We start from the raw sequence: 26,577 nt of genomic DNA, 5'->3' as shown, positions 1-26,577 counted from the left end.
CACATCTACCGCAGGCGGAGGGTTACACTGACATCTCCCAGAGGTTGGCGAAAGAAGCGCGGACTGGAGTTTAGCATCGCCGCACAGTCGCGGCTGCTCCTCGGAGAGGACTTCTTCACACTGTGCGCCTTTGCCAGAGACTCCCACCTGATATGCCAGTGTTCACTGGACACCATGGGTAATACATTAATTATGTATTCGTGTTGATGAGAGATGTAACGCTCGTGGTTGTACTGTGAATCCTCGCTATCATCTGCTAGTTGCTTGTCTCTCGCTTGTTTTCGTACATCGTTCTCGCGTTGATCATAAAAGGGCTAACGGTTTGTGGTTATCTTTAGACAGCTAGCTTACGTTAGCGGCATCTCATTCAACCCCACGAAACGATCGGCTCTAAATCATTTGTTGCGTGACATGGCTTTCAGTTTTAACATTTCCGTCACTTGCTCTGCACACTCCGTAAATGTCACGACACAGAGATTATTTTGTGGAGATGGCACGTTTTCTTTTAACCCCGCGGAAGAATATCCTTTTACCCTGTCAACGTTGTGATGCGGTCCGTTTACTCGTGGCAGCCAGCGATGACGACGACATGAAGCGTTGCGACTTCAGCAGCTCAGTGGTGTGGAGCACCACCTGGTGTGTGTTCACTGTGTTGGTCGGGCGAATGTCCTGTGGGTTGGGCTTTATGAACAGGTTATATTATCAGTTGATGAAGTGTTGGTCTTAAGTCTAAGTGAGGGTTGTTTTTATGGATACAGGTAATATTCAGATGGAACTTTAAATGGTGAAATGCAGTCAAATGTCTTCTGTTCAACTGTAGCGTCAGATGGAAATAACAAACCACTGAGCTGTGATCACTTCTAAAGTAGCAGCAATAATCAAATTGGTTAAACCAAAATACCCAACAGAATGTTGTTATCATATTGAAGTCAGGAACTTTTTGATTGTAGTGGTTGAGGCTGTTTTTCATATATTCTCAGCCTTACTTTGTTAAAACGATCATAAAACTGCCTGAATAAGCAGGAAATCTGATGACGTTTTTTTAATGTATTCATTTATTTAGTTAAACCTGAACTTCATTTGACATTTTTTTAAATAATCAGTGGCATGTGTAGTCAGTTAATCTGCCTTTTCCATTCGTTTCAAGAAACTTTGAGGACATTCTTGAAACAGAGGGAGCTTCTCAGCGAATGTTTTTAGACAAGCATACAAAATAGGGTTATTTTGAAATGGTGGATAATGTGATGCTAATTTTCATGAACAATGCTTTTGTCTGTTATGGTCTTAACATTTGGAATTCAAGACTTTAGTTAAATGGTACACTGCAGCGCTATTGTCAGTCTAACTGTAGGCTTGAGAGTATGCTCGTGTTTATGCAAGTGCACATCCATCAAGTGACTTTTCTGAAACCCAGCCCAGAGGCTTATCATCTGAGTGAACAAACACACTTTATAAACCTATGTCAGCAGAAATACAAAGTTACCAAGATAACTTTGCTGTGTTAAATCTGGAACATTGACTGAAGTGTGAAGGGTTGATTTACCTAAATTACAAAAAGATCATCACCCTTAATGTCATACATTCACGCTGGTGGTTTTGGTTTAATTTAGCAAGGTTTGAGTTATCTGCCAATTAGATTTCTTCCGCTATCCTTAAAAAAATATTTTGCGGGAGATGAGAGACATTTAGGTTTTGTTTCTTTCAGCATTAAAAAAAACCTCGAGCACCCACTAGATGCCAACAAGCTTATCACAGATGTATAGCTGTATATTTCGTCCGATAAGTGACACACAATTGCAATTCAAAAATGTCGAAGATATGTTTGTGGTAATTAAGAATCAGTGTCGCTATTGCATGAATTGCCCACCAGAGAGCACGTACAAGTGTAAAATGTCCTGCTCATAACTTTGTCACAAATAGCCTAATAATCAACCAAATAAAATAATCATTATCATAAATGTTTTAGGTGTGCGATGTTGAAACAAATATTGGCTGATAAGTTGTTGTCATATTTTAGTCAACCTCTAATTGATGCTAGATAACATAAAAATCATCCTCTGAGGGACGTGCACTTCAATTGATTGCTTCCTTTCTCTTTAAAGGAGAATTCTTTTATTTTGAAGTTATGACAGGATACAGCTTCCTGTTGTATTTTATGTCATGGAGATCAAGCCGTTGACATGTAAGCTTATGAGCTGTTATGGTTTTAGGTTTGCTCTGTTGACCTTGAAACTAGTTGTCAACTTCTAGAAAAGCACTTTCCAGATCAAATGTAAAATAAAATACGATCATTACTGTCTTCTACTTCCATATTGTATGCTTAAAAATATATTAAAATGTTCAAAATATATCATTTTTAATTGGCCTTCGTTCGGATTATTCTAGATATTAAAATATGTTGCTCCCCTCACAAATCTAAACTATTTTTTTCTGAAAGAAGAGCAAAGATACACTCTGATATATTTAAAATGTATATTTCAAAAACTTTTAGATTTGTCTTATCTTTTAAAATATCGAAGCACTATATTATGTGGAAATATGGTGAGGTCGTATTTTCTCCCACGTGACTTGAACGCACCATAGTATCTTTAGCACGATGAACTCCCCATCGTCCCTGCATATCCCACAATCCAGTTCGGTGTAGCTTCGCTGCTTTTGCGTGAGAGACCAGCTGAGCTCGTGCGCCGCCGCAGTGAGGACACGGGTGCCAGCGGCTCGGGATCGGAGCAGCTCGGGGCCGCTCGGTGTCTCTTGGACATCATTTTAAACCCCCTGATCGACTGGAGACTGGATTTTTTTTTAAACTGCTGCAAGAATGTGACTCTTCTGTCTCCGTTTCTTGTTGGTTTTTTTTACCCCGTGAATGGTCCAGGCTCTGCTGATCGAGGAGACGATTTGATCACATTTATAAAAAAAAGAGATTGTTATTTCGTTCATCATCTGTCCTCTCAATGCGGAATTCACCTGGACTGGTGTCAGGGTATCCGCGCGGGTTTAGGAGGAGATTCCAGGTTTTTAAAGCGAGTGGGCAGTAATATGTCCAGGCGAAAACAGACCAACCCCTTCAAAGTTAACTGTAGGTATTCCAGGTATTGTCTAATGCTATTTCACGCGTTATTTACCCACGTCACGTCCATTATGCGTGGATACTTTGGCTGATTTGCAGGAATGTGTTGAATTGTTGTTGTTTTACATCTGCATTAACAGCGTTTCAGTGGCTTTCCTGGATGTCCGCTGTCGCTTCTAATATATTGATGTCGCCTAGATGTCTTGAACCGAAGACCTATAATGACATGCCATCACAGACTCTATTGTACTCGCAGTATATTATGTTTGCCTCTGACATTCATAGGCTATATCCTTTGTTGTTGTTCTTGTTGGTTTATTAGTGTTTTCATAAAAAACGTTTCTGTTTTCCTGTCAGAGTGGTGATGGATATCTCAATTTCATTTCGGTTTATAGTTTGTGTGAGAATACAGCACATGACTTGACTGGCCAATCTATTATTTTTTATTTTCTTTATTCTACAGTGGGTCCTTGAGTAGTTATATTGACATAGTTACCCAAAAACGAAAGGGACTTAAATAAATGAAAGTGCACAGCAACACTTATTGTCTAAACAAACTCTGGATAAATACAATAGAATACAAAAAAAGATAAGTAGTAACTGAATAAATAACGTGCAAATGAGCATGTCTATGGTAAATATTAACTTAAAAGTAGCTGTCATTTTTGACAAACTGCCATATTGGTATATTATTAATTCATAATGATACTAATCTTTAACCTTTTATTTAGTGCCAAACATTTAGCATATTGTCTGGTGACAGTTAAAATGACAATGTGTGCAAACCTGTGGTGTCACATCAGAGGACTCGTACTTTATATTGCCATGTGTGTGTTTTCAGAGTAGACGGGTAAACAAGAAGTCCTGTGAAACTCTCTTCCTGGAGTTAGCCTGTTTGTCAGGGCTTGTGGGTAACCAAGTTTCTGGCTTCCGGTTTTTTTATGTTGTCATTTCTGGAGATTAATTTAGCAAAAGCTCAATTTAATGTGTTAAGAAAAAGTCTATCTGGGGTGTCATTACACCATATTGTGAACGATGATCAGAGGGGACAAGTGTTTCTTTTACACACGGAGCACGGTGGTGTCAATTGGGTTTGCTCTGACATCTCAGTCCCAGTACGAGATGACAAGCAATGCAGAGCAGAAGAGTTGAAACAATTAGTTCAGTCAATAATTTGTGGATTGACAAGAAGCTGTCAGCTATTTTGATAATGATCTAATTGTGCAGTCACTCTGGTTCCACTTTTTCAAACATGTGGATTCATGAGGGGATTGTTGGTTGGATTAACTAAGACATTTGAATACGTCCCGTCGCAAAATCATCGTCATTTTTTACTGTTCTCTTATACTCTTTATAGACAAATTGTTTAAACAAGAAAATAAGATAATATAGATTATCGATATTTGCAAAAAAGGAAGTAATGCGTAAAAGTATTTGTACTTTCGGATGACACTTGTTGAAATCAATGTCTCTTTTTTCTATTTATCTTTTTAGGAGGTATTACAGTATTAGGTATTACAGTATTAACAGTAATACGTAATAGAATAAGCCTTTTCGTACACACTTCTCATTTTGAGTGGCACAATATCCCCTCGCATTTTTGTTTATGCAGGGCTTTCCTACAGATCACCAATGGCACTACCCAATTATAAACGGTAGCATCCCATTTAGATTTTGGATATTAATGAAATGTTCTCAGTTTTCTCCTCACTTGCCCCTGTGGCAGGTTACTGAACATTTCCACCAGCCACTCAATGTTTCGTCTGCTCCTTTGGAAATCTATGTAGAACGCTTTAGTATTGTAAACACTAAATCAGTGGAACCAGAAAGTAGAAACATGTAACATATTTTTGATGTAAGTGAAACCCATCTGCATTGGTGGCAGGTGACCTGAACTGCAACGTTCGGCTGGTGGCAGGTTGCTAATTTCATTCCCTGCATACATCATACAACATAAACTAAATTCAAACTAAGCAATACTGGGGAGACCCCTGGTGTGAATAAGCTATGGCTGTCTTTGTGCTTTTGGCCTTCTCCCCCTGGTTCCTCTTTTTGGTGGACAGAATGCAGACCTCTTAATTAAACACGCCTCAGTGTAATCTGTGGAAGTTATCTTTGCTGCAGCCCTCCTTTCTAAACAAAGTTTGTTTAAACTGCTGTTGAAATGCATCTTGCACTTTGACTGCGATAATCCTTTCAAGCTCAGGAGTCTAAGCTAAGAGCGGGCGCTGAGACCGTGTCATGTCGGCGTACGTTGGAGCACCTCATGCCGTGACTAATGCTAAAATATTGTTGTATACTTGACAACGCCATGCCTCCTCCCACTGTGTCACTGGAGTTTGAGTTCAGGCACTGTGTTTTGTACATTGACTTTCCTCTCCACTGCTTTGTCTTGATTGTTTTACCCGGCTTTTCTTGTGAGGTATGAATTGCATGCACAGAGCTGTCCTCCCCCCCCCCCCCCCCCTCGAGAGGGTTAGACCTGCTAGACAGACGGACTGACTGACTGACAGACCAGACAGGCAGGGAGACAGTCTGACTGGCAGGCGGATTCCAGACAATAATACAACAGTGCTGTCTTTCTAGCTTTGTCTTCCTCCTTGAGATTGATGCACAACAACAGCATGATATATACGACTTGATTAGACTTGGAGGCGGTGCATGTTTTATGGAGAAAAATGAATGTGTCCTTCAGGTTGACAGTAAATGGACCGGTATGTTTAACAGTATAGGTGCAAACATTGCCATAAACATTGTGTAAAGCTCTGTTTTGAAGAGTTTACTATAATACAGTGCAGCTTGTTTCTAGTGTTTGAGTAAATGTGCGTAGGTACAGAATCTTTGGGAATGGGACTTCTTTCAAAAGTACAGTTTTTTAATGTCTTTTTCTGTCTTGCTTCTGAACTTAGATTTGAAAGAGCTGAAATAAGAAGTTTTCTCCCAAATCATCGCAGGACAAATGTTTCTTGATTATCTGTGACGCCTGTGTGCTTCCTGTGTGGTCCTGTGGCCAGATCAGAGGCCCAACGACAGGTTGTACGCATTACTTCTCCGTTGAGATTAACTCGGAGGAGCCGTGAGGTTAATTTCAGGTGCGAAAGTAATCAGAGAAAGTCTTCCACATCACTTCACCCTCTTCTTTCCAATACGAGGTCAACAGTTAATCAGGTTGGGAATTGATCAGATGTCGGGTCCGCTATCCTCACTCTCCTGTGTGTGAGTGGATGTAAGACGGGGGCCCCGGCACTTCCTGCAGATTCAGACGGAGTTGTGTGTCTGCATGTGTGTGTTTTCAGAGGGGACGGCGGCTGAAAAGGAGAAGGAGGGGGCTTTGAATTCACCAGGACCCCCATTGCTTCGTGTTTGAGTAGAGTTTTGGCATTCTATCTTTTGTCTGTTTTGTTTTGCGCGCTGCCCCTCCACCCCCCACCGCCTCCCCCCTCCTCTCTCCCTCTTTCTGTGTGTCTGTTGGCTGATGAGTTTGTCTCTTTGTCTGGATTCAGTCAGACACTGCGTCACCTCCTGCCTACAGACACACAGACTCGGAGATAACATCACAGTGGCAAAGACTGAGGGAGGGAAGCTGGGGGAGGGAGGGAGGGAGTGAGGAGAGACAGATGTACAGACGGGGCCCTAGCTGCGGGGGGATGGGTATCTCTCACACATCAATCAGTGGCTATGCGCCGTGAAGCCAGCTTGTTGGAGTAGTTCATAGTTCAATACTCCGTCCCACTCTACTCGTGCGAATGGACGCTGTGATTTCTCTGAGAAAAGTTTAAAATTGAACTTCTCGCCAGTCGCTTAATAGTAGAATGACAAACCTCAAGGTTATACCTCTGCTTTCCTCAGACACTCAGAGAGGGTGTGTGTGTGTGTGTGTACACACCCACACGCACATGCATGTGCACAATACCTCAGGATTGTGACGAGGGCTGTAATTACTTCTGTCAGTCCCAGGTAGCTGAAGTCGGGATCCTTTTCCCATCTCTGATCTGTGCTAATGGAGAGAGCGCACACAGAGAAAGAACATTGGATTTTAAGCTGTCGTCAATTTTAGTGATCTGAAGTGGAATGTGTGTGAATGCCAAAAAAGAGCCTTCAACAAACCTGTGAAGCGGGCGGGGGGGGGGGGTCGTCACACACAGGTACTTTGCATGGTCGTAATAATGTGTCAAAATAAGAAAAGTGAGGGGATTTTGCCAAATCCCGCAACCAACAATGCTATGAAACAAACAGCGGCTTCACAGTGCGTTTAATGAGCCACACATGGGCTGTCATGGGATGAAGCTCCATCCTCCCCCTCAGAGGTAATGGTATAGATATGGAAGTAGTCAGAGCTACATCCAAGCAGGAAGGACGGAGGGCGAGCCAGGCTGTTCAGTGTGTGGGTGGTACTGAGAGAGAGAGAAACACACCGAGGAGCAGTTAGCTCGAGGAAGGAGTGCAGGCTGCTTCCCCCGTGGGACTGCAGCATGGCGCTCGACCAGAGCTAGCATGTATCTGTGAGTGTATGTGTGTGTGAAAAAGTGGGGGTTGGGGATGCAAATGAAGTTAACGTGTGTGTGCACGTATGTCAGTGTGCCTCTCTCGCTGGCTGAGCATTCATTACGTTTCACTGTCGGACGGTTCTGATGCAGCCGAGTCTGAAGACGTTCGCGTGTGTTCCACGTCTGGTGTGGAGCCCAAAAGTCTTGTCAGAAGATGTAGAATTGTAGAAACGATGCACTATTTGGTGCTGTTCCCCCCCCCCCCACACACACCTTTGTTGCCATTTTGTGTTATTGAAATCTACCGTCCTCTGCGTACGTTGCTAAATGTTCTGATCTCAGAAGCCGAGACGCATCTCAATGGGGTTGAGAAATGAATTCCTTCTGATGGCATGCTCTGACAGGAGATGATGTGTCTCTGTTGCTATGGAGATAAATCACTCATGCTGAATCCAATATATGGGTCAAAAGGCGGCCGATGTTTGACAACAGATTTAATTTATTGACACGTTTAAATATTATGAATTAACATCATTTCAGACGCATGTTCTTTGTGAAACCAATCCCTGAGCAGGGGGTCCTGTCACGGCGTGCATTCAGAGTGACGCACATTGTCAAACAAGAACCGCCTTAGAAATCGTGAAACTTGATCGCGATGCTTTGTCTTCCATTCCTGTGCTCCACACGCGTTAATGCAACCGCAAACATAATATTCATTGTGTATTTCCAGTTCTTTAGCCTGTCGCAGCAGCTTCATTTGATTGATGGCTTTATTCATTAATTGCACCATCCGACTCTATTACACCATCATATTATGATTTGAGTGTTAAAATAAAAGTGTGCCGTATAGCTGTGTATCGTGACGTCGCACACTTTACATTAAAAAATGTGTCTAATACACCCAGATGTCAAAGGATCGATCCCACGCAATGACAAGATCTTCGATGTTAGTCAAATTGGATTGTTTATATTCATCATATTACCCACATTTGTCACTCCCGTTCGTTGTGCTCAGTGGAAATCTTCCTGACTGCTCGTGTCTTTTTGTTATCAACAGGGCCATTCCACACTTCAGGCATCACAGGACTTCAGCACACTATTAACATGGACGGCAGGGACGAATTCATCGGAGACAATGAATGCTGCAGCAACAACTCCCAGGAAGTACACGAGCAGGACAGCATCTCGGGTACAAGACGCAAGGACCGGATGGACTGAGGGGTGTTGGTGACGGTGAGCCCTGCTGTGTGTTCTGTTGCCTGTATTGACAGGGCTGTGTTTGCCTCCATAGAAGACAGCGATAGTGACCTTGACAACCACGGTGAAGACTCTTCATCCAACACCTCTGCGGACGACCACATGACCACCAAGAGGACGCAGTGCCGCCTACGAGGAGCGGGGGTCAAAGAGGTGAGAGATGTTGCCCCCTGTTTGGTTATATTGTTTGTTTCTTTGACAATATTTTGCCTCGCCTTCAATCGGTTTGGGGTGGGCGATATGTCAAATGTTCTCCATGTGTTGCAAACATTGGATCTGAATAGAAGCAGGGGACAGGAAAAGAGATGCGAGAGAGAGAAAAAGAAGTGAAGTGCCAAAGCGAGTTAAGGCGTGTTTAATCCGAACACTGTATTGGAAGATGCCCACTCCACTTCAAACGAGCCTCCATGTTGTTCTGGGGTACGTGTCAGAACTGACTTCAAAATAAAAGAAACCTCCCAGTGAACGTGATGGTCAATATCACGTTCATTCAATAAGTCGGTTAGTATTCAAAATATGTAAAGAAAATAAAGAAATAAAATGAATCATCAAACAAAACTGCATTTCAGGTAAATATTTGATTTTATCCGTTTGAATATTAGTCAAACTTAATAATTCGAAATACATTTCCAAGACCAATCTGACTTTAAAATGACCTCAGGGTGTCACTCCAATAGTTTCATAACATTCTTATGTGTGTAAAATGTCATATGAGCTGTATTCACTCTGAATTCAGATTAGCTTGTGGCATAAATTCTGCAATAAAGAGCTCCTAAAAAGAGTCTTGAGTGTCTTTAATTGACCGGGACAATCCACCTTTAACAGAGTTTTTGGCTGAGAGAGCGATTACCTCCTCTCAGTATCCACTTGTACATTTTCTGAAGCTACACAGACGCAGGTACTTTTATATTCAGACGTACAGACAGATGCTCGCTGTTATTCGAGACACAAATATAGACTGGATATCTGGTATGTGGAACTAAGAGAACATTAGATCAATATACAGTCAAAGCTATTGCGTTTTAGATTGTATATATCGCTGCGTAGCCTAAAGATATTGATGTTATTTGTCATATCGACCTACAAACAATACTCCAGTGATTCATTTTTGACACAGCTCACGTTTATATGGTTACCTTATTCGTTTGTCTAGATTGTAATTATTTATTTATTTTCTTCTTGAGATTTGTGTCAAATGAGTCCACTTACGGTATTTTTGTTTCACGAGAATTTTTTTACAATGTTGTATAATAATAATTTAGCACTTCTGTTGGGTGTGACAACTTGTGACTTTTGTAGAGCAAAACATACGCCGATGCTATTTAGAGAAACGGCGTGCACTTGAGTTGAGCGCGAGCAGCCAACACATTTTTTTGCCACGACCTTCTGTTTGAAGATCTTGCATCATGTCAGTGTTCGTGAGTCACTGGGGCTCGTGAGAGCGTCTCCTCATCCACACACTCGACACATCGCCACCAACTGGAAACGTGAAGCGAGGAGTGACTCCACAAAGACCCGACGTGAAACGTCGTCTCTGCATCCTATTTCTGTTTATAATCGGCTCTGCCCGGCGTCAGGTGGTATTCAGCTTGTAGTTGCCAGGATATGAACCGTCGCTGCTGATATGTGTTTTAATGGTGCCTGGTTTCCCTCAGGAGAGCGAGGAAGGGGCAGACCACGGCAACAACTTTGTTTGTCCTCTCTGCACGCTGGATTTCAGCAGCCCTGAGAAGCTCATCTCCCATGTCTACCAGGTGAGAACCACATCGCCTCGCGGGTCCTCATCCGCCTCAGAACCATGAGAACAAAACGGCTCTCGCTTTACTGCAGACCGTTTCTGATATTCTCGTGGTAGGTCATCACCTCTAAAGCCCTCCAGCAGCGGACAGCATCAGTACCTCAGTGAAACGCAGGTTGAGGGACAAAGTGTTGACTTGTCCTGGAACCCAACTCTTATTTTAAAAAGTATATTCAGTGTCAGATATCTTGAAGATTATTGTACATTTGCTCGTGGTAAGTGGTTACTTATGCTCCCTTTTTAAAAATGCTGCAGTTGTACCCAGAGTCTTTATATTTAATTGTGCAGTACTGTCGGGCTCATTCTCTGTGTGCTCATCAATAGCCGCATTCAGGAGCTGATTTATTACTAACTTCAGCGTTGGCAGAATTAAAACAATCAGCCTCGTGCACTTAAAGTTGCTCAAAGATGATGATGCATTCTGTGACTGAAATGTTCAGCCATTGTAAGAGAGTGTTTGCCTTGTGAGTGTGGAACGTATGTTCTGTGTCTCATAACAGGGTAATTAGTTGCAAGATTAGTTCTTGGTTCTGATGACCACATGTCCAGACTTTATTTCCAAGACATTTCGTCGTAACATGCTTGAAGCATACCCAGTACACCATCAAAGACAAGTGTTATGAGATTGTCTTTATCAGATATTAATGCAATAATTGTGATTGAGCCCCTTCAGTTTAAGATATGTTATGTATGATTGTATTAATCTATCTTTTAAATGCTGGAGCTGTATTAATGTTGTGATCTTGTTTTGCTGTCTTCCCCAGCACACAGCCATGATGAGCAACAACAAGAGCTACGTGTGCCCAGTGTGTGGGCGAGCCCTGAGTTCTCCTGGCTCGCTCGGCCGGCATCTCCTCATCCACTCCGAGGACCGCCTCTCCAACTGCGCTGTGTGCGGCGCACGCTTCACAGACACCAACAACTTTAACAGGTCGGGCTCATCTCCACTGTCTTGTCTCAGGTCTTTAATGCACATCGCTTTCATCTTTTAAAGGTATTGGCATCGATACATTTTAAATGCGATGTCACGGATAGAGTGCGTTGTTATTGCCCCTAAAGTATCTCTGTTGAAATGTATTGCATATGATTAATAATTAAGCAGGTGACAGATGTCAAGTTCGTTGGTTTTACTGTTATCTTTATTTATTTAGATAATTAAAAGAAATCTAGTTGGAAGGTCAGCGTCCACAGTTTTCAAGGACATAAATGACAAATAAATGACAATGCATATGCAGTGTTTATCTTGTAGTGTTTTACTGCTGGTGTTTTTTAATTCATTCATGAATTATTTAAACTGAGGGTTAAGTTACCACTGCAGATCCATTTATCACCATAGAAAGGCAAAAGACATCACTGGAAGGAAGAAAACTCATTTTTAAATACGGCAGCGAACCAATTAAAATGATGTCAGCATTTGCAGGTCACACTCCTTCAAAAGTTGACTGGCTTTATGTTTGTCTCTCCAACGAGGGAGTCAAAGCTGTGAAACGTTGCGCGCCGTATGTTCTGAAAATGATGTGAACACGTGTCTTTAACACTCAAACAATGGAGGAGTGGTTTTCTCAAAGTAGGAGATAAGCCAAGATGCTGAATATCAAGGAGCGATAACAAGAGTACCATATTGACAGATTAAATGAAAATAAAAATGTGTGTTGCTTAGCAACTACCATTCCTTTTTAGATTCAAACAGTGAGGTCAGGACACACAGTGGAGGGATGACGTGAGAAGCTGTAATGTAAAAGCAGAAAAAGATGGCATGCTATTCGAGCTTGTTGGTGTTACTATAAGTAAAACGGCATCAGTGCGTATACATCGTGGGGTCAGATAAAGGAAAGACAACATATTTTTTCAGGGACCGACAGCTTCTAAGAACGCATTCAGATAAATAAGGGGATTACTAAATGCATACATGGTACGACCAGCTTTTTAATACCGTGTCCTTTCTTAGGGAGAAGCTGAAAGATGTCCTCGACACAACCAGGATGGACGTCTCTGAAGGAGGGGACAGCTGTTCCATGTCCCTCTCCAGCAGCCCGATGACCAGCCCGGGCCACGGCACTTGCTCCTGCCATGGTCCGGGCCCCAGTTCGTGTCAGGGCCCTCACGCCTGTCAAGCCCCTGACCCCGACCCCAACCTATGTCAAGCCCATCGTGCCTGCCAGGGACCGGGCCAGTGTCAAGGCCCCAGACCGTGTCACGGCCTTGGACCATGCGTGGGCTCTGACCAGGGACCCTCTTTTCCCTCGCTGCCCGACAGCCTCCTCTCTGAAGGGCCATCACTGGCATCTATCCCCGATGCTCTTGACTCCTCCCCCTCGGGCTTTCCTCCCATCTCCGACATCCTGAGCCCCGTGCCGGTGTATCCTGCCGGAGTGCTGCTGGTGTGCAACAGCTGCGTGGCCTACCAGCAGTTGGTGGACGAGCAGTCGCCGATGCATAAGTGGGCCCTGCGTAGGAAGAATGAACCCGTGGAGGCCCGCATGCACCGTCTAGAGCGCGAGCGCACGGCGAAGAAGAACAAGCGGGCGTGCGAGAGCGAAGACGAGCGGGAGCTGAGGCGGCTGCGGGACCGCGAGGCCAAGCGCATGCAGAGGATGCAGGAGTCCGAGGAGCAGCGGGCGCGCAGGCTGCAGAGGGACCGGGAGGCCATGCGCACGAAGAGGGCCAACGAGACGCCGGACAAGAGGCAGGCCCGGCTGATCCGCGAGAGGGAGGCGAAGAGGGTCAAGCGACGGCTGGAGAAGATCGACCCCGCTCTGCGGACACAGATAGAGCACGACCCTGCCGCCATGGCCGCTCTCACCGCGGACATGAGCCTCTTTCAATTCCCCTGCCCCATGCCTGGCCCTTCCATTGACGACGGTCTGTTCATGAAGCTGCCCTAAAGGGTCCAGGCCACTAGGGGGGGGGGGGCACTGACCTCTAGCAGCACCATTCACCTCTGCCATCCGGCTGCCGTGGTCACAGTGACCCAGGTTTTCCTCCGGCTTCACACGCTGCTTTGTTAAATGCAGCAAAAACGACTTCAATTTCTAATTTATTACAGTTTCAAAAAACCTTGGGAACAGGGTTGAGTGTTTCATATTGTATGGATGATGACGTAAAAGCATGTTGTAAAGAGATTGATCTGCTAGTCAGCAGATTTAACAGTTCATTCTAGTAGGAGCGGCTATACTTCCTTTTGAGGGAAAAAAAGAAAGAAATCTTTTTGCACACGGACCTTCGGTGACAGGAGTGGGGACGTTTTAGCCTCAGCCCCCCCCCCCTCCCCCCCCCGTCCTGCTGGTCCACTCCGCCAGCCCAGTGACTCGGGCTCACTGGTAGCTCCGCCTCTCGTCAAGCTGCCACCGTGGGAAGTTCATTTTCTGTCAAACTCTACTACCTCAGCGGGCGCCTCCGTCTCGCGGCGTTCTGCGCTCTCACTCCAGGCTTCCAAAGCTCTTCACGTACTCTACACGACTACAGAGGGTGCTTCCCACTATTTGTTTTGTTTATCATTCCGGCACTTTTAATAGGACACACACATTCACAGGAGCAACTGATTTACAAACACACCAGTTCCACATGAAAGTCCCAGGTCTAAATTTAATGTTTCTTAGTTCTTAACGGATCAAATCAAAGAATGTTTTGTCCTATTGAACACGTGTTGAGCGACATTCCCACTCACCCGCTGTGTCGCACTTGATGCATTCGCCTCTTTACATTCTCTTTGCCAATATTTGAATCCGTTTTCTTTTTTCCTACCTTGTTACACTCTGAATATTTTGCCAATGTGATTTCTTTTTTTAACTTTTTGTGTTGTTTTGGCTCATATAAAGTCCGTCTCTGCTGCTGTTATTGTACTGTACAGTACATTAGTTACCTCTTATATATTTTGGACTAAAATATTCCATTAAGTAGTCACAATGAAACAGTTAATGATACTTTACTTGAAGATGAGTAACACAGAAAGCATCGTCTGCATGCAGTTTGTGGAGCCTTCACATGCTTTGTAACGCTACAGGACCTCCAATATATGTGACCTGCACCACTTAAATTGAGGTGAAATTGTCAGGAGAATTGATGAGATATTTATTGATTCATATGACAGAGGGACTCATTTTAAACTCGCGTACCTGTTGTATTTTTAATTCCCTTCCGTTACTGAGCACTGGGGCTAATCTCATCACATACAGCCCATACTGGGAGAGATTTTATTAATCTATATTCATTAACCTCATATTTATGCAAAATGATGTGAATATATTTTTCTTGTGAAAATGTTTTGGGTTATTTGTTACCGACCGTCAGTGGTATAAAATGGTTTTAAATGTTTAAATTAGAGGCCATGTCTGGATATCCCATGTTGAATTGCCTGCCTGTAAGGTTTACTTCCAGCGTTCCTGGACTTCACTGCTCCAGATGCAAACAGTTAGTGTCAATAAGTAGTTTCTGAAATGTTCAACGACTATCGGAGACAAGAACTGGTTCTGTTTGAGTCACTCCGAGACGAGAGCCCATCTCCCTGGCCGTTTGTTGCGTCAACTGAAAAACACAAGCGACGTCCTCAGAGGCTTTTCTAGGAGTGCGTCAAACCTCTATGCAACAGACGTTATCGATTCAAGGGAAATTAATTCACTTTTCACAGAAACTATGCAGAATGCAACTTTAATTTAGACTTCAATGCAAAAGAGTTTCCGCTTCTCAGGCAATTTAACTCAGTGAGAGGCTCAGAGCCCGGAGACGCCGCCGCGGTCCAGAAGAAGCATGTCAAACGATGCGACGGAAACCGTTCGGAGCAGTTGTGACTTTCCCAGACGCTTTTGTTTCTTCGGTGTGTGCTGAACGCACATGAAAGCGACAGGTTTCTCACGGCCGTCGTACTCATGGCGTTCTCCACGGAGGCTTCAGGTGTCATTTATTTCTCTCTTCTCTCAGACTATGAATACTGGGTATTCTCAGAGGTTGCTCTTTGAAATTGCTGTGGTCACCTTTTGTCCTCCGGTGGACCAACGTGACAGAAAAGTGCAGCGTCTAAGGAAGTATTCTGAACTCTGAGGTGATGCTGGTCTGTAACGAGCAGTACTTTCAGTATAGGGGTTGGGTAAGCACTGCATGTTGGGAAACTGCACTTGTCCTAGAATGGTTCAATATGAGTGTGTGTTCTACTGTTAGTTTATGCCTGCCTGTTGTTTTTTTACAGTTGAATTGAAAGGAAAATGTTGTAAAAGAAGAAGAAAAAAAGAATTGGCCTTTCTATTTTAATTCTATCAGGATTTTCTCTCAATGTCCATGTTTACAAAACAAATCCCTCTGATCAAGGCCAAATGAATGAGCTACACTGCTAATAAGAACATTCGTGCTTGCTGCGATATCAACGCATTCTGACTGGATGGCATCCTGTTCCAGATGTACAGACCGTGATGGAAGCTGGTAAAGGATGTGCAAATAAACACCGACTTTACTACACTGGTAATGTCCTGAGTCGCTTCCCTCCTTTGTTGTACACACAGATGCACATGTGCAGTGTCACGTTTCCTCACTGCAAGTTAAATAATAGCCATACCGATGTAAGAAAATGAACCGCTGATTGGGAAATGAATCACTTTGTATTGTTGAAACATTTTACAGCATTTAAATATTTTACTTTGAAAACCATCGATTGAAGTTTTGAGGTCATGTTAAGGAATCCGATTTAAAAAACAGGGTTTCCAAATTAAAGTCCTATTTTTATCATGTTTTCAACTTGATAGATAGAAATTTCATGTACATTTCAATCCTATATATTCTGGTATTTCAACTTCAGTAGTGGTTAAATTGTTATTACATATTCAGTTGCTTATAACACTCACATTATGTATATTAATGGCTTCCATATACCACCATGTTTGCCAGCTGAATTTATAATCCAATGATTTATTTGTACATAAACTACATAATATAAAAATGTAAGTCAAATGAACTCCCCCATAACCAGTTGCAGTATTAACATAATTCTATAGTAATGCATCAGTGACAATAACCTTGTATTCTCACTTGAATAAAAGTGGATCTCAACTTTTTCCACTACTAAACGCCTAAAAATGCCACTTAAACAAAAGAAAACTAAAATAAATACGACTAAAGAAACACAGCACACAAGTTGGATAATAGTTTATATTTATATTTGTATATATATATATATTATATTGTGTTTACTTAACAAACATGATAAATGCAATGTCTCCAAGTTAGCTGTAACAGTAAAAATACAATATCTTTGTGTCCTTAAAGTACAATTAAAACAGCATAACAAAAACAAAAAAACACCCTAAGTAGTTCACAGAGAGGTACAAATATACAGTACAAATCTATTTTATTCAAAACCAGTACAAATAAAAATGCAACAAAATAGAGATATTAATGCTTTGTTAAAGTCAGGTAGGTGTGGGGTATTCTAAGGGAGCACTTTCGGTCGACAACTAAGGCTTCTGATAAAGATCAATACATATTGGTACGGCCATACGATATTAAAACTCACTATACAAAGTTCATACAACCTGGATTATACTTGAGGATTGAATGTTACATTTACATCATTGCATATATTTTGCAGATTTAGGCAATATTTTTTTTTTTAAGGAGAAAAAGCTGTTTTTTGTGTTTGTTTTTCAATAGTTGCACGTCACATAAAAAGCAGTGTCACTTTGTGGCAAAAAAAAGTATATAAAATCTGAAAATACAGACTTCTTTAAAACTTTTAACCGTTATCATTCTCCTGATTTAACTGGACATCAGCAACAACACAATCATCTAAATGCAGCTTTGCAGTTCGATGCGGTCACACGGAGTAAAACTCCCCACAACATCACAACTGTTACGTTACCACCAATGGAAAGCTATCTGATTAACGCAGCCCGTCTCCATTTGTTCCCCTAGGTTCAGTTGTCCAGAGACAAAACACAAGACACCAAACACAATCCATTAAATCTAGGGATAAAAAAAACTACTGATCTTGTGCAACAATAACAAAGAAACAAGTGTGTGTGAGTGTGTGTGTAATTAATGGATTGCCCTCCGCTGAAGACGCTCTTCTCATAATCTCGAGAAAAAAAAAGTGCAGAAAAGTGCTTCCATTTACTTCACCTACACACATTGAAAAACAGGAATTAAAAAAGTTAAGTATGAGAGTAAAGGATGCATTTTTACGGAATAGTTCATGAAAAAAGAAAAGAAAGAAAAAAAGAAAACGCCACAGAAACACGACGTTGTAGATTTCATGGTTGAGGCGCCTCGGTCCCAGAAAGAATTCACCATCTCTCTCCCCCCCCTTGAGAAATATGAAAATTGATTTCTGCTTACAGGCGTGACAAGAGTGTCAAAGCTTGACATTTGTGATTGGCTCTCGTGCCGCCTGAGAAGGGAACACAAGCCCAACAGAAGCATTCCATCATTTCAACTTCACACATTGAACAAAGCGGAATTTAAGGCGTTATCAACAAGCATCATCAAAGCCACCTACACAACAAAAATACAGCTATCTACAGAAACACAGACCTGCAATTTCTACATGGTTCTGTGTGCTTTACATTTGGGAACTCTTCAAATTACCAACAGTTTTAAGCTCAGAACACTGCAAAAGGAGGGAATTTAGTGCAATTACTTCCAGCAACAGACTATCAGTGATGTGAATCAGATTCATCGGACATCATGGTAGAAGAAGTTGAGCATCACACACACACACACACACACACACACACACACACACACACACACACACACACACACACACACACACACACACACACACACACACACACACACACACACACACACACACACACACACACACCACCGTTTCAATCTCACCAAATGCATCTCGAGCTCCTTTGCGATCGTGCCAATATAAAGCTGGACAAGCGCGTGACAATTTAAGCGACACTCGTCTCACTGCTGGGTCCAAATTTGGCTCCAAACATGTGGCAACGTGATGAAGACGAAGGTTTACTGATCTGCGATGGGGACAACGGAGCCAAAAATAGAAAGTAGCAAAATACTGGTTTGTATTCCTATAAAAAAGCTCATTCCAAAGCCAACACTCCTATCACCCGGCATCAGGGTAACACAACTGCTTCAGAGAGCCGTCCTTAAGACGATGAAGGGCACAACATTGAGTTGACTGCATAGAAAATGCCAAGACTACGTGAAATGCGTTCAGGTATTATGTGTATTGCTTAAAGCAGGAAAACGACTCAATGTGGTGATCTTCTAAGACGGGGTTTTGACAGTGGCAACATGAAAGCAAAGCACTTTAAGAGATAGCTTCATATCCTTTTCAAGTCTTTAATACAATACTCATTCCATGTGTACACTGAGTGTCATTCGTCGTACTCATTCCTTCTGGCCACCGAGAGAAACCTTGAAAAGCATGAAGAAGTCTTTGTACGGTCAGTGTTGACGACACAGACCAAGAACTCTTAACGGGCGTATGAGAATTACTTAAAGTAAGAATACAACGCTATCCTTTCAAGCTAAACCCGAGGATACTCATTCTCTTGAGGCCTCCATACCCGCTGACGGGTTCCGGCTGTATACTCTGCAAGGTACGAGAAGGAGGATGAAGAGGACACGTATGGACATCCCAGTGTTTGGGGCTGATGGGCAGTACCAGCACATTAGTCCAACACACACATTCTGTCTGAGCACAGCCAATGAAAGGAAATATTAAACACATATCTAATGTTTTGCCAGAGGTAAGCCCAAAGATCTATGACAGAAAAGAAACTGTGTGATTAATACTTTTTTCTTTGACTGGAATGTCTGCATGAGGAATGCCGTCCGATCATAAAACTAAATGATTTTATGTGTGGTCTAATTGCACTTATTACTAATTAAACTTTGTTTCTTATTATCAGTGTCAACGATGTATAGATTTGCCTGGAGGAGGAAACTGCAGCATTCATCTTGGCTAATTTGTAAACAGGGTTCAAAATTCAAGTCAGTTTTCTTTCTCACGCTCACCACACAACACCAACAATACTTCAAACATATTCCCTTCATAAAAAAAACATTGACTGTAATGTGATTCCTATTAACACGGTCAGTGTGAAATCAACGAGTGATATTTTCTATGTGCAACACAAGACGATCAACAGATACTCTGGATAAAGTGTCTCCTCGTCCCGACGCGTCGAAACAAAAAGACGGAACAGACGACGATCACGACTCGATTAGAGTCGAGCCTTTCTTGGAGATGCACTTGTAAAACATAGAATACCACCAGTGAGATGGAGACTCGAAGAGAAGCGGTTTCATCTCCACGGATTGTTTTGGAGAATTCCACCACGCATCGCTTGTGTAGAAACACTGAAGATTTGATTCAAATGAACACCGTCGACAGTGAATCACCTTTAACGGCCGCGGGTTAAAAATAGGGTCTCGCACATCGGATGAACAGAGATATGAAACAGAGCGAGAGACTCCTGGGGAGAGCAGAGCCGCCGCACACTGTCAGAATAACTATTGCTGTGATGGGGGGGGGTTCCTCATTCCCACAGGTGGCTCCGTTAATTATGATGTTTTAAAATTTCATTAAAAGACACCACGTCTGGTTCTGGAAATTTTAGAGGTATAGTGAGGAGGGAGGGAGGGTGTCCCTCAGGATAGGAAGTGAGAACAAGTGAAATGCTAAGTGATGGATATTCTCACTGATGATACTGGAATGCAACAGATCTCTCGTCTTCAAAGAGAACAAAGCATCGTTCACACAAACACACGAAGCCGTAACGACCCTCAACGGCAACCAGAGGGTCTGATCGGATTCTTTTCTGAGTGGACACACTGATTGACGAACAGACATACTGATTGACTTTTCACTATTTCGATTGTAAGACAAGTGCAACGTGCCACACTTGGCCTGAGAGAGGATCCCGTTCGTTCCTGAAAAGGAAGGAGGGGAGAGAGCGTCTCGGCTCACAGCAGAGGCTTGAGACTCCCGCCGGAGGAGCATCGTGTCACACACACACCGACCGCGAGCGTCAACGGGGCCGACGCATCGCCACAGAAGCTGCGGATGTCAGCAGCGTCTCTCTTTTTTTTTGGGTAAATGCTTTTTGAAGGAAACGGGATCTTAGGAATGGAGGCGGTAAAAGATCGCGGGCTGGGATCTTTTAAATGCATCAGAACCTGCAGAGTTGGCAGCTTCGCTGTGCTGCGAACACATGCTTCGGAGCCCGTAGTCTTCCAGAGACAGTGTGGTCAAAAAGGAAGCTGGAGTGTTCTGGATGCGATGGGAACGGGGATGACGAAGGGCGAGGGGGAAAGAGAAATGCAGTGTGCAAGGACTACGGCCGGCATTTCATCCGCTACATACTTTCTACTCGGCTTGTGATGTCTCCGTTGGACCTCGGCTGGCTGGGAAACCACAGGGCGCGTGACAACCGAACCAAACCCCAGCTCCTCCCCAGAGACCTTGTACTTTTGTATATTTTACGTGTGCAAAATCTCAAACATTCTGAGGCTACATTCGCACTCTTTTTTCTTCTCCTCCTCTTTCTCTCCTTGTCAGACTCATTCGTGGCAGTCGACTATCGTTGCTACCAAATGTGATGCTACTTCCCTGCATTGGAGCGCCCCTCAATGGACAGTTTCACCTCCTGGGGGATGAAGGAGGGCCGTGTGTGGCCGGTGGGGCTTATTTGAGGGTGTGGCCCTTCGTCTCCCTTCATACTGTATCTCTGGAGGCCAGGGGAGGACCAGCGCCTCTGAGAAGCCCCTAGCGCAGTCTGCATGGCGCCAATCCCTGCCCCTGCGAAAGTAGAGGCCTCTGTGTGCAAGTGGTAGCTGCTCTGGCTCCTTGGATGCTCTGCTGAGGTCCTACTTGATCTGATGGGCGACTCCGAGTGCCCGACAACTGCAAAATGTGTGGTTTCCTCCTTCTCAACCGCATCTTTTTCCCCATCCCTCTGTCTTTCTCTGTGAATGCGGTCTGGCTTGAAATGAGACGGAGGCCGTGATTGTTGGGGGGCAGGAGGCCCCATGAGCTGGTGGCTTGACGTAGCATTGGTTTTGCTCAAAGTCCTGGACAGGCTCTGCTGTTTCTGTTGCTGCTGTGAATGATGCTGCTGCGGTGGTTTCTGTTGCTGTTGCTGAAGCTGCTGCTGCAGGGTGATGGAAACACAAACGTCCCCCACTTGCAGATGATGGCAGGCCAACCCGTAGAGCTGGGCCGTGCGCTCGGGGTTGCAGGACGACCAGCCTTGCCCGAACACAAAGAAAGGGTGCTCCGGGGGTACATCGATGGTCACTTTGCTCTGCTGCTCCCCCACAGTGAAGTGAAGCGACACAAGACCCGTTCTCTGCTGGCTGACACGGATGTCCACCACCATGCTGGAATCGATCTTAAGCCCTCCACTCACCTCGGCGCTCCGCACAAAGTCCTGAGTCTGGAGGTCCTCCACACGCTTCAGTTCCCCGGTCGCCAGCTGGATAATGGCTCCCTTCATGAAGTGTGACGGGTTGGGGGGAGACGAGGCAGGAGCGAGGCTTGACCCTAAGGCGTGAGTCACATCTGCTGCAGGCTGGACAGGAGGCTGCTGGGGCAGCTGCTGCTGAGCTGTAGTGAGCTCTGCCCTTTCAAGGAGGCACACTCTGGCTGAAGAATCAGAGGCTTTAAAGCTTGCGTTAGGGGAGGCCATGGTGGTGGATTCATGGCTGGCTGAGGCATCGTTAGCCTGTCCTAGGTAGTGTTGCTGTGGGGGCTGGTGGTGATGCTGGAGGTGATACTCCAATGGTATGAGAACTGGCTGCCCATTGGCAAGCATGACAGCATGGCCTGGTTGTCCCGCTTGCTGCTGGAGACCGGTCACTCTGGGGTCATTGTAACTCACAGCCTGGGCCGTGAACGCAGCCCGCCCGGAAATCACTCCTGTGCCCTCTCCATGGACATCTCTGGCTCTCTGGGTACCCTGAGAGAGGTTCAAGGGGGCAAAGGAGACCTCTTTTCGCACTCCACCGTAGCTGGACGAAGTCAAACGACCAACCACCTGCTGCACCTAAAAGTTGATGATGGTAATTTTATGTTAGACAGACAACATTTTTGCTGAAATACACAATTTAAGCTTACAATATGTTTTTTCTACAGCAGCAGACAGAGTTACGGCACGCCTGTAAGAAATATCTCAATAAAATCTATTTCACTCCAACACACAACTTCTAATGATGCACGACATGCCTTGACGTCACACTTTCCAATTAGGCGGCATGTGTGAACCATGTGTAAGCGACTTATTTTGACTCACATTGACGACTTCTTTTGTGGCTAAAACTGAAAAAATGCATTCCTTATTTTTCAACATTTTCTTAAGATCACGAGAGGCTGCAGCTACTTGCAATGGTCTGTATTTGGTATCGTTAGCATTTCTCCTGATTTGGTTGATTCAACAAAAATAAATAAATAGCTGTTAGTTATTTCAGCCAGCACAAACCAAGAGGACCAAATACATTTTACTTATGTAATAATTAAAGTGTCCTTGCCCTGCACGTCATCACATAAAAGGTACCAGGGCTTCAATGGGCATCTCCATGCACCCACCAATAGCGTAGCTTTGGCACAAAGTAGTAATTATAGCTGTAAGTGATTGCCCAATTACCTACAGACCCACAGCACAAAGGCAGGGTCTGAAATAAACACATGCGATTGAGTCCTACAAATACTGAGGTAAGAAGGTGTACAGTTAAGACTAATATACTATAGATATTTAATTACAATGTAGGTAACTGAAATGTCTAACAAAATGTACTCAAGATTCTTATGCTCATAATAATAATAATAATAATACATACAATTTCTATAGCGCTATTCATAGTACTCAAAGACGGTTTTATTGCTTGATCAACATGTGGATTATTTTAAAAGGAGTTGCCTTTTGGTCTAGTCTACTGCTTAAAGTTGGGAATAGAGATTAACAGCAGTCATAAATCACATTAGGAGTCCTTCAGTGAGTCTTACCTCCAGGTCGCTGTCTGGAGTGCTGCGCTGGCCAGGTGAGCTCCTCTCTTCAAGCCTTCGGTTCAGCGAGCCTCGGTCTTGGCTGTAATCCTGGGCTAAAGAGTTGGATGCTCCCTGAAGCAGACGTGCATTTCTGGCAGCGAAGGCCGATTCGAGGACAAGCTCCCTAGCTCCCTGCTCTTTATCGCCTCCATTCATCTCTGGTTCATATTCCTGCTGGGCACTGTGGGGGTCTCTGGTGGCAGCCCTGGCGCCCTGAGAGTGATAGAAGACTTGCAACCCTCGAGAGCTAAGCTCTGTTGTGGGCAGGACTCCTATATTACCATGGTGCTGCTGGGCAGCTTGCTCTGAAGCAACTTTGGCAAAGGTATGAGCAGCTACCTGGGCCTGGGGAGGTGGGGAAACAACACCTTCCTGTATGACCGATGGATAGGGAACAAGGTGGGACACGGCATGGGACTGAGGAATGGTTCCTGAGGGAGAGATTAATGATCCCGGGACAAAGCCATGGGGTAGGGCATAAGGTACCGCTGCATAAGGGGAACTAACAAACTGGAGAGAGGAATGAGGGATCTGGGCATAACCAAGAGGTGGATAGGAAAGGCCTGAATGCTGCAGGAGAGAGGAGTGTACAGTGTAGGCTGGAGAGATGTGGCTTAACACTGGGTGAAGATTAGTAGGCGAGTAGGTAACAGATGGAAGAGACACTTTGTAGAGCATACCATACTGGTCCACTGGCACTGCTGATATGCCATCACAATTATCCACTCCATAATGAAGCCCTGGCTGAGCTCGCAGCCACTCTCCAGATGGGGCCCCTTCCTGAGTGTCACTGTTGGTTGCAGAGTTCTGGATGGAAACCGCTTCATCTTCTCCAATACCACCACCAGCTCTACTGCCAGCTCCACCTCCTGCAGCCCCAACTCCTCCGGCCCCCGCAGCTCCACTGCCACCACCTCCTGCAGCCCCTGCAGCAGCACTGCTGTTACAAACTAGGAGGTCTCTCTTCTTAGGAGGCAGGCACTCCTGGTTGCGCTCATGAGCTGGTTTCATAGCAATCCTCTGACCAAGCAAGTGCCTTTACTGTACTGCAGAGGAACTGAAACGTGCAGGCCAGTCAGCCTGCATAAGAACCAGTTCTGAAATCACCGGGCTGACCTCGACTGCCAAGTTACCTAGAACAAAGATAAAAAAGTGAAAAGTTAGCACGATTCAAAGCCTCTCTTAGGGCGTGTTCAGTCCATCACATCTGGGCACGAAATATTAATATGCATAGAATTAGATGAAGTATTGCATCATCTTTAGTTTAAAATGATGGTACTGCATCGGTCAGAAATTGATGGTGAATGTTGTCATCAGCCTCTTTGACAGAGTTAATTTGATATTAATTAAACCATGACAGTGGCTCAATATTATCTTCATCTGCTCTGAGATATACAACATCTGTAATTCTCTCACCAAGTTAACTCATCATGTTGAGTTAGTCCGCAGGTCCTTTTTTATTTGAACACTGAACTGTTCTGCGTTGTGGCTTTTGGAATTATTTCAGTAAACTTAGTTCCTGGAACAACCAGCTGACCAGCATTGGATAGAAAATACCCGTTATATACATGTCGTTACAAGTCAGTTTCCTATCAGTTTAACTATGTTTACCGTTAGCTAGCTCAGTGGCTGACTTAGCTAAAGTTAGCGAGCAACTTTAAGTCATCGTTTTCCAGGAAACACAGGCAAGTGACAGCATGACATGTTGTACATGCTGAGTACAGTTAATAAATAACGTCATATAAGGCACTTTAGTTCTCGCTCTGATGCCTCACTGGGCACCAGCCCAAAGGTTCCGGCTAGGTAGCTTCACGGCTAACAGCCACAACGAGCTAACGTTGCATTAACCGACTCCAGCGCTGCTCGACATCTCACATCTGCTCACAACCAACATGGCAACGCGCAGAACGCCGATCAAAGATGTCGCTGCTCAGTGCTGTTGTGTGGACTTACCTCCAAATGTCATCGCGAACAGGCTTTTCTTCATAAAAAAGTTGATATGCGGAGGGACAATTGAAGAAATCAAGGCAAAGGAGTCGAGCCCATTTCGAAGGCCAGTAGAGGCGCTCGCCGATGACGTCACTAAGTTGAGTCAATTTCCTGTTATTTTTAATGCAAGAACGTGCAAAGGTGTCAGCCACATACGGTTATGTTTTGCCCCAACAGTAGGCTAGGTGTGAAATGATCAGAGCATGGACCAGAATGTGGACCAGAACCTGTGCCGCCTTCTGAGTAAGACGAGGACGTATTCTCCTGATGTTGTGCAGCATGAACCTACAGGAATGTGTTGTCGCAGTAATGTAGGCAGTCAAGGAGAGTTGCCTGTCGAGTGTCACCGAGGTTCCTGGCAGAGTTGTTGAAGGTAAAAGTCAGGTTGTGGGTGGGAGAGCCTTTCCCTGGGAGGAAAAGGAGTTCAGTTTTGTCAGGGTTAATTTTAAGGTGGCGTGCAGACATTCACAGAGAGATGTCAGTCAGACAGGCAGGCAGAGATTCGTGCTGCTACCTGTGTTTCCGATTGGGGAAACGAGAGGATCAGTTGGGCGTCATCAACATAGCTTTGCTAGGAAAAGCCATGCGAGCAAATGACAGAGCCGAGAGAGTTGGTGTACCGAGAGAAGAGGAGGGGACCCAGGACGGAGCCTTGAGACCTCAGAAGTGAAAGGACTAGGTCAGGGCTCCAGACTGCGACCAAATGGTCGCATTTTGCGCCTAAAATTAGACAGTGCGAGTAAATTTTTCATCAACTCGCGCATGCGCGACCAGTAAATTAGCAGATTTTTTTTTTTTATTAAATATTTTTGTTGCTGACAAACTTGTTCTACACTTCAGCCCACTATAGTTAGCGGTAATGCCTGAATGACTGGTTTGCTAACCGACATTAACTCCAGAAGAAGAAGAAAGGACACGAAAACCGAAGAAGAAGGCTGGCCTGTGTGTGAGAGCGGGGGGGGGGGGCTAA

The 26,577-nt window shown here is 44.2% G+C and overlaps 2 protein-coding genes across 5 annotated transcripts; one reads left to right on the top strand and one right to left on the bottom strand.

Annotated features, from left to right (window-relative positions):
- Nucleotides 1-76: 76 nt before the first annotated feature.
- On the top strand, nt 77-16,064 carry znf821 (zinc finger protein 821). Of its 3 annotated transcripts, none has more exons than XM_056412088.1 (6): nt 77-178; nt 8,612-8,743; nt 8,846-8,964; nt 10,467-10,565; nt 11,374-11,540; nt 12,558-16,064. In XM_056412088.1, the coding sequence occupies exons 1-6, from the start codon at nt 175-177 to the stop codon at nt 13,492-13,494; spliced, it is 1,458 nt and encodes a 485-aa protein (XP_056268063.1). In that variant the 5' UTR covers nt 77-174; the 3' UTR covers nt 13,495-16,064. The 3 variants fall into 3 exon arrangements, with proteins under 3 accessions (XP_056268063.1, XP_056268062.1, XP_056268064.1); XM_056412087.1 differs by lacking the exon at nt 77-178 and adding an exon at nt 2,737-3,076; XM_056412089.1 differs by lacking the exon at nt 77-178 and adding an exon at nt 2,737-3,089.
- A 666-nt stretch (nt 16,065-16,730) lies between these two features.
- atxn1l (ataxin 1-like) lies at nt 16,731-25,974 on the bottom strand. Of its 2 annotated transcripts, none has more exons than XM_056413181.1 (3): nt 25,897-25,974; nt 23,577-24,751; nt 16,731-22,620 (listed from the first exon to the last, which is right to left on the bottom strand). In XM_056413181.1, exons 2-3 carry the CDS (start codon nt 24,627-24,629, stop codon nt 21,178-21,180), a joined length of 2,496 nt encoding a protein of 831 aa, XP_056269156.1. In that variant the 5' UTR covers nt 24,630-24,751; nt 25,897-25,974; the 3' UTR covers nt 16,731-21,177. The 2 variants fall into 2 exon arrangements, with proteins under 2 accessions (XP_056269156.1, XP_056269155.1); XM_056413180.1 differs by lacking the exon at nt 25,897-25,974 and adding an exon at nt 25,572-25,838.
- Between the last annotated feature and the right edge of the window lie 603 nt (nt 25,975-26,577).

This window comes from Pseudoliparis swirei, chromosome 4 (genome assembly GCF_029220125.1).
Source record: "Pseudoliparis swirei isolate HS2019 ecotype Mariana Trench chromosome 4, NWPU_hadal_v1, whole genome shotgun sequence".
Classification (NCBI taxonomy): domain Eukaryota; kingdom Metazoa; phylum Chordata; class Actinopteri; order Perciformes; family Liparidae; genus Pseudoliparis; species Pseudoliparis swirei.
This window is presented reverse-complemented; position numbering and strand designations above follow the sequence as displayed.

Excerpts from the sequence above, each read along its gene's own strand:
- znf821 (XM_056412087.1), top strand. The coding sequence starts at position 3,037 with ATGTCCAGGCGAAAACAGACCAACCCCTTCAAAGTTAACT. Across the intron at positions 3,077-8,611 it reads CAACCCCTTCAAAGTTAACT|GGCCATTCCACACTTCAGGC; the intron begins GTAGGTATTCCA and ends TGTTATCAACAG. Across the intron at positions 11,541-12,557 it reads GACACCAACAACTTTAACAG|GGAGAAGCTGAAAGATGTCC; the intron begins GTCGGGCTCATC and ends GTCCTTTCTTAG.
- atxn1l (XM_056413181.1), bottom strand. The coding sequence starts at position 24,629 with ATGAAACCAGCTCATGAGCGCAACCAGGAGTGCCTGCCTCCTAAGAAG. Across the intron at positions 22,621-23,576 it reads CTCCAGACAGCGACCTGGAG|GTGCAGCAGGTGGTTGGTCG; the intron begins GTAAGACTCACT and ends ATCAACTTTTAG.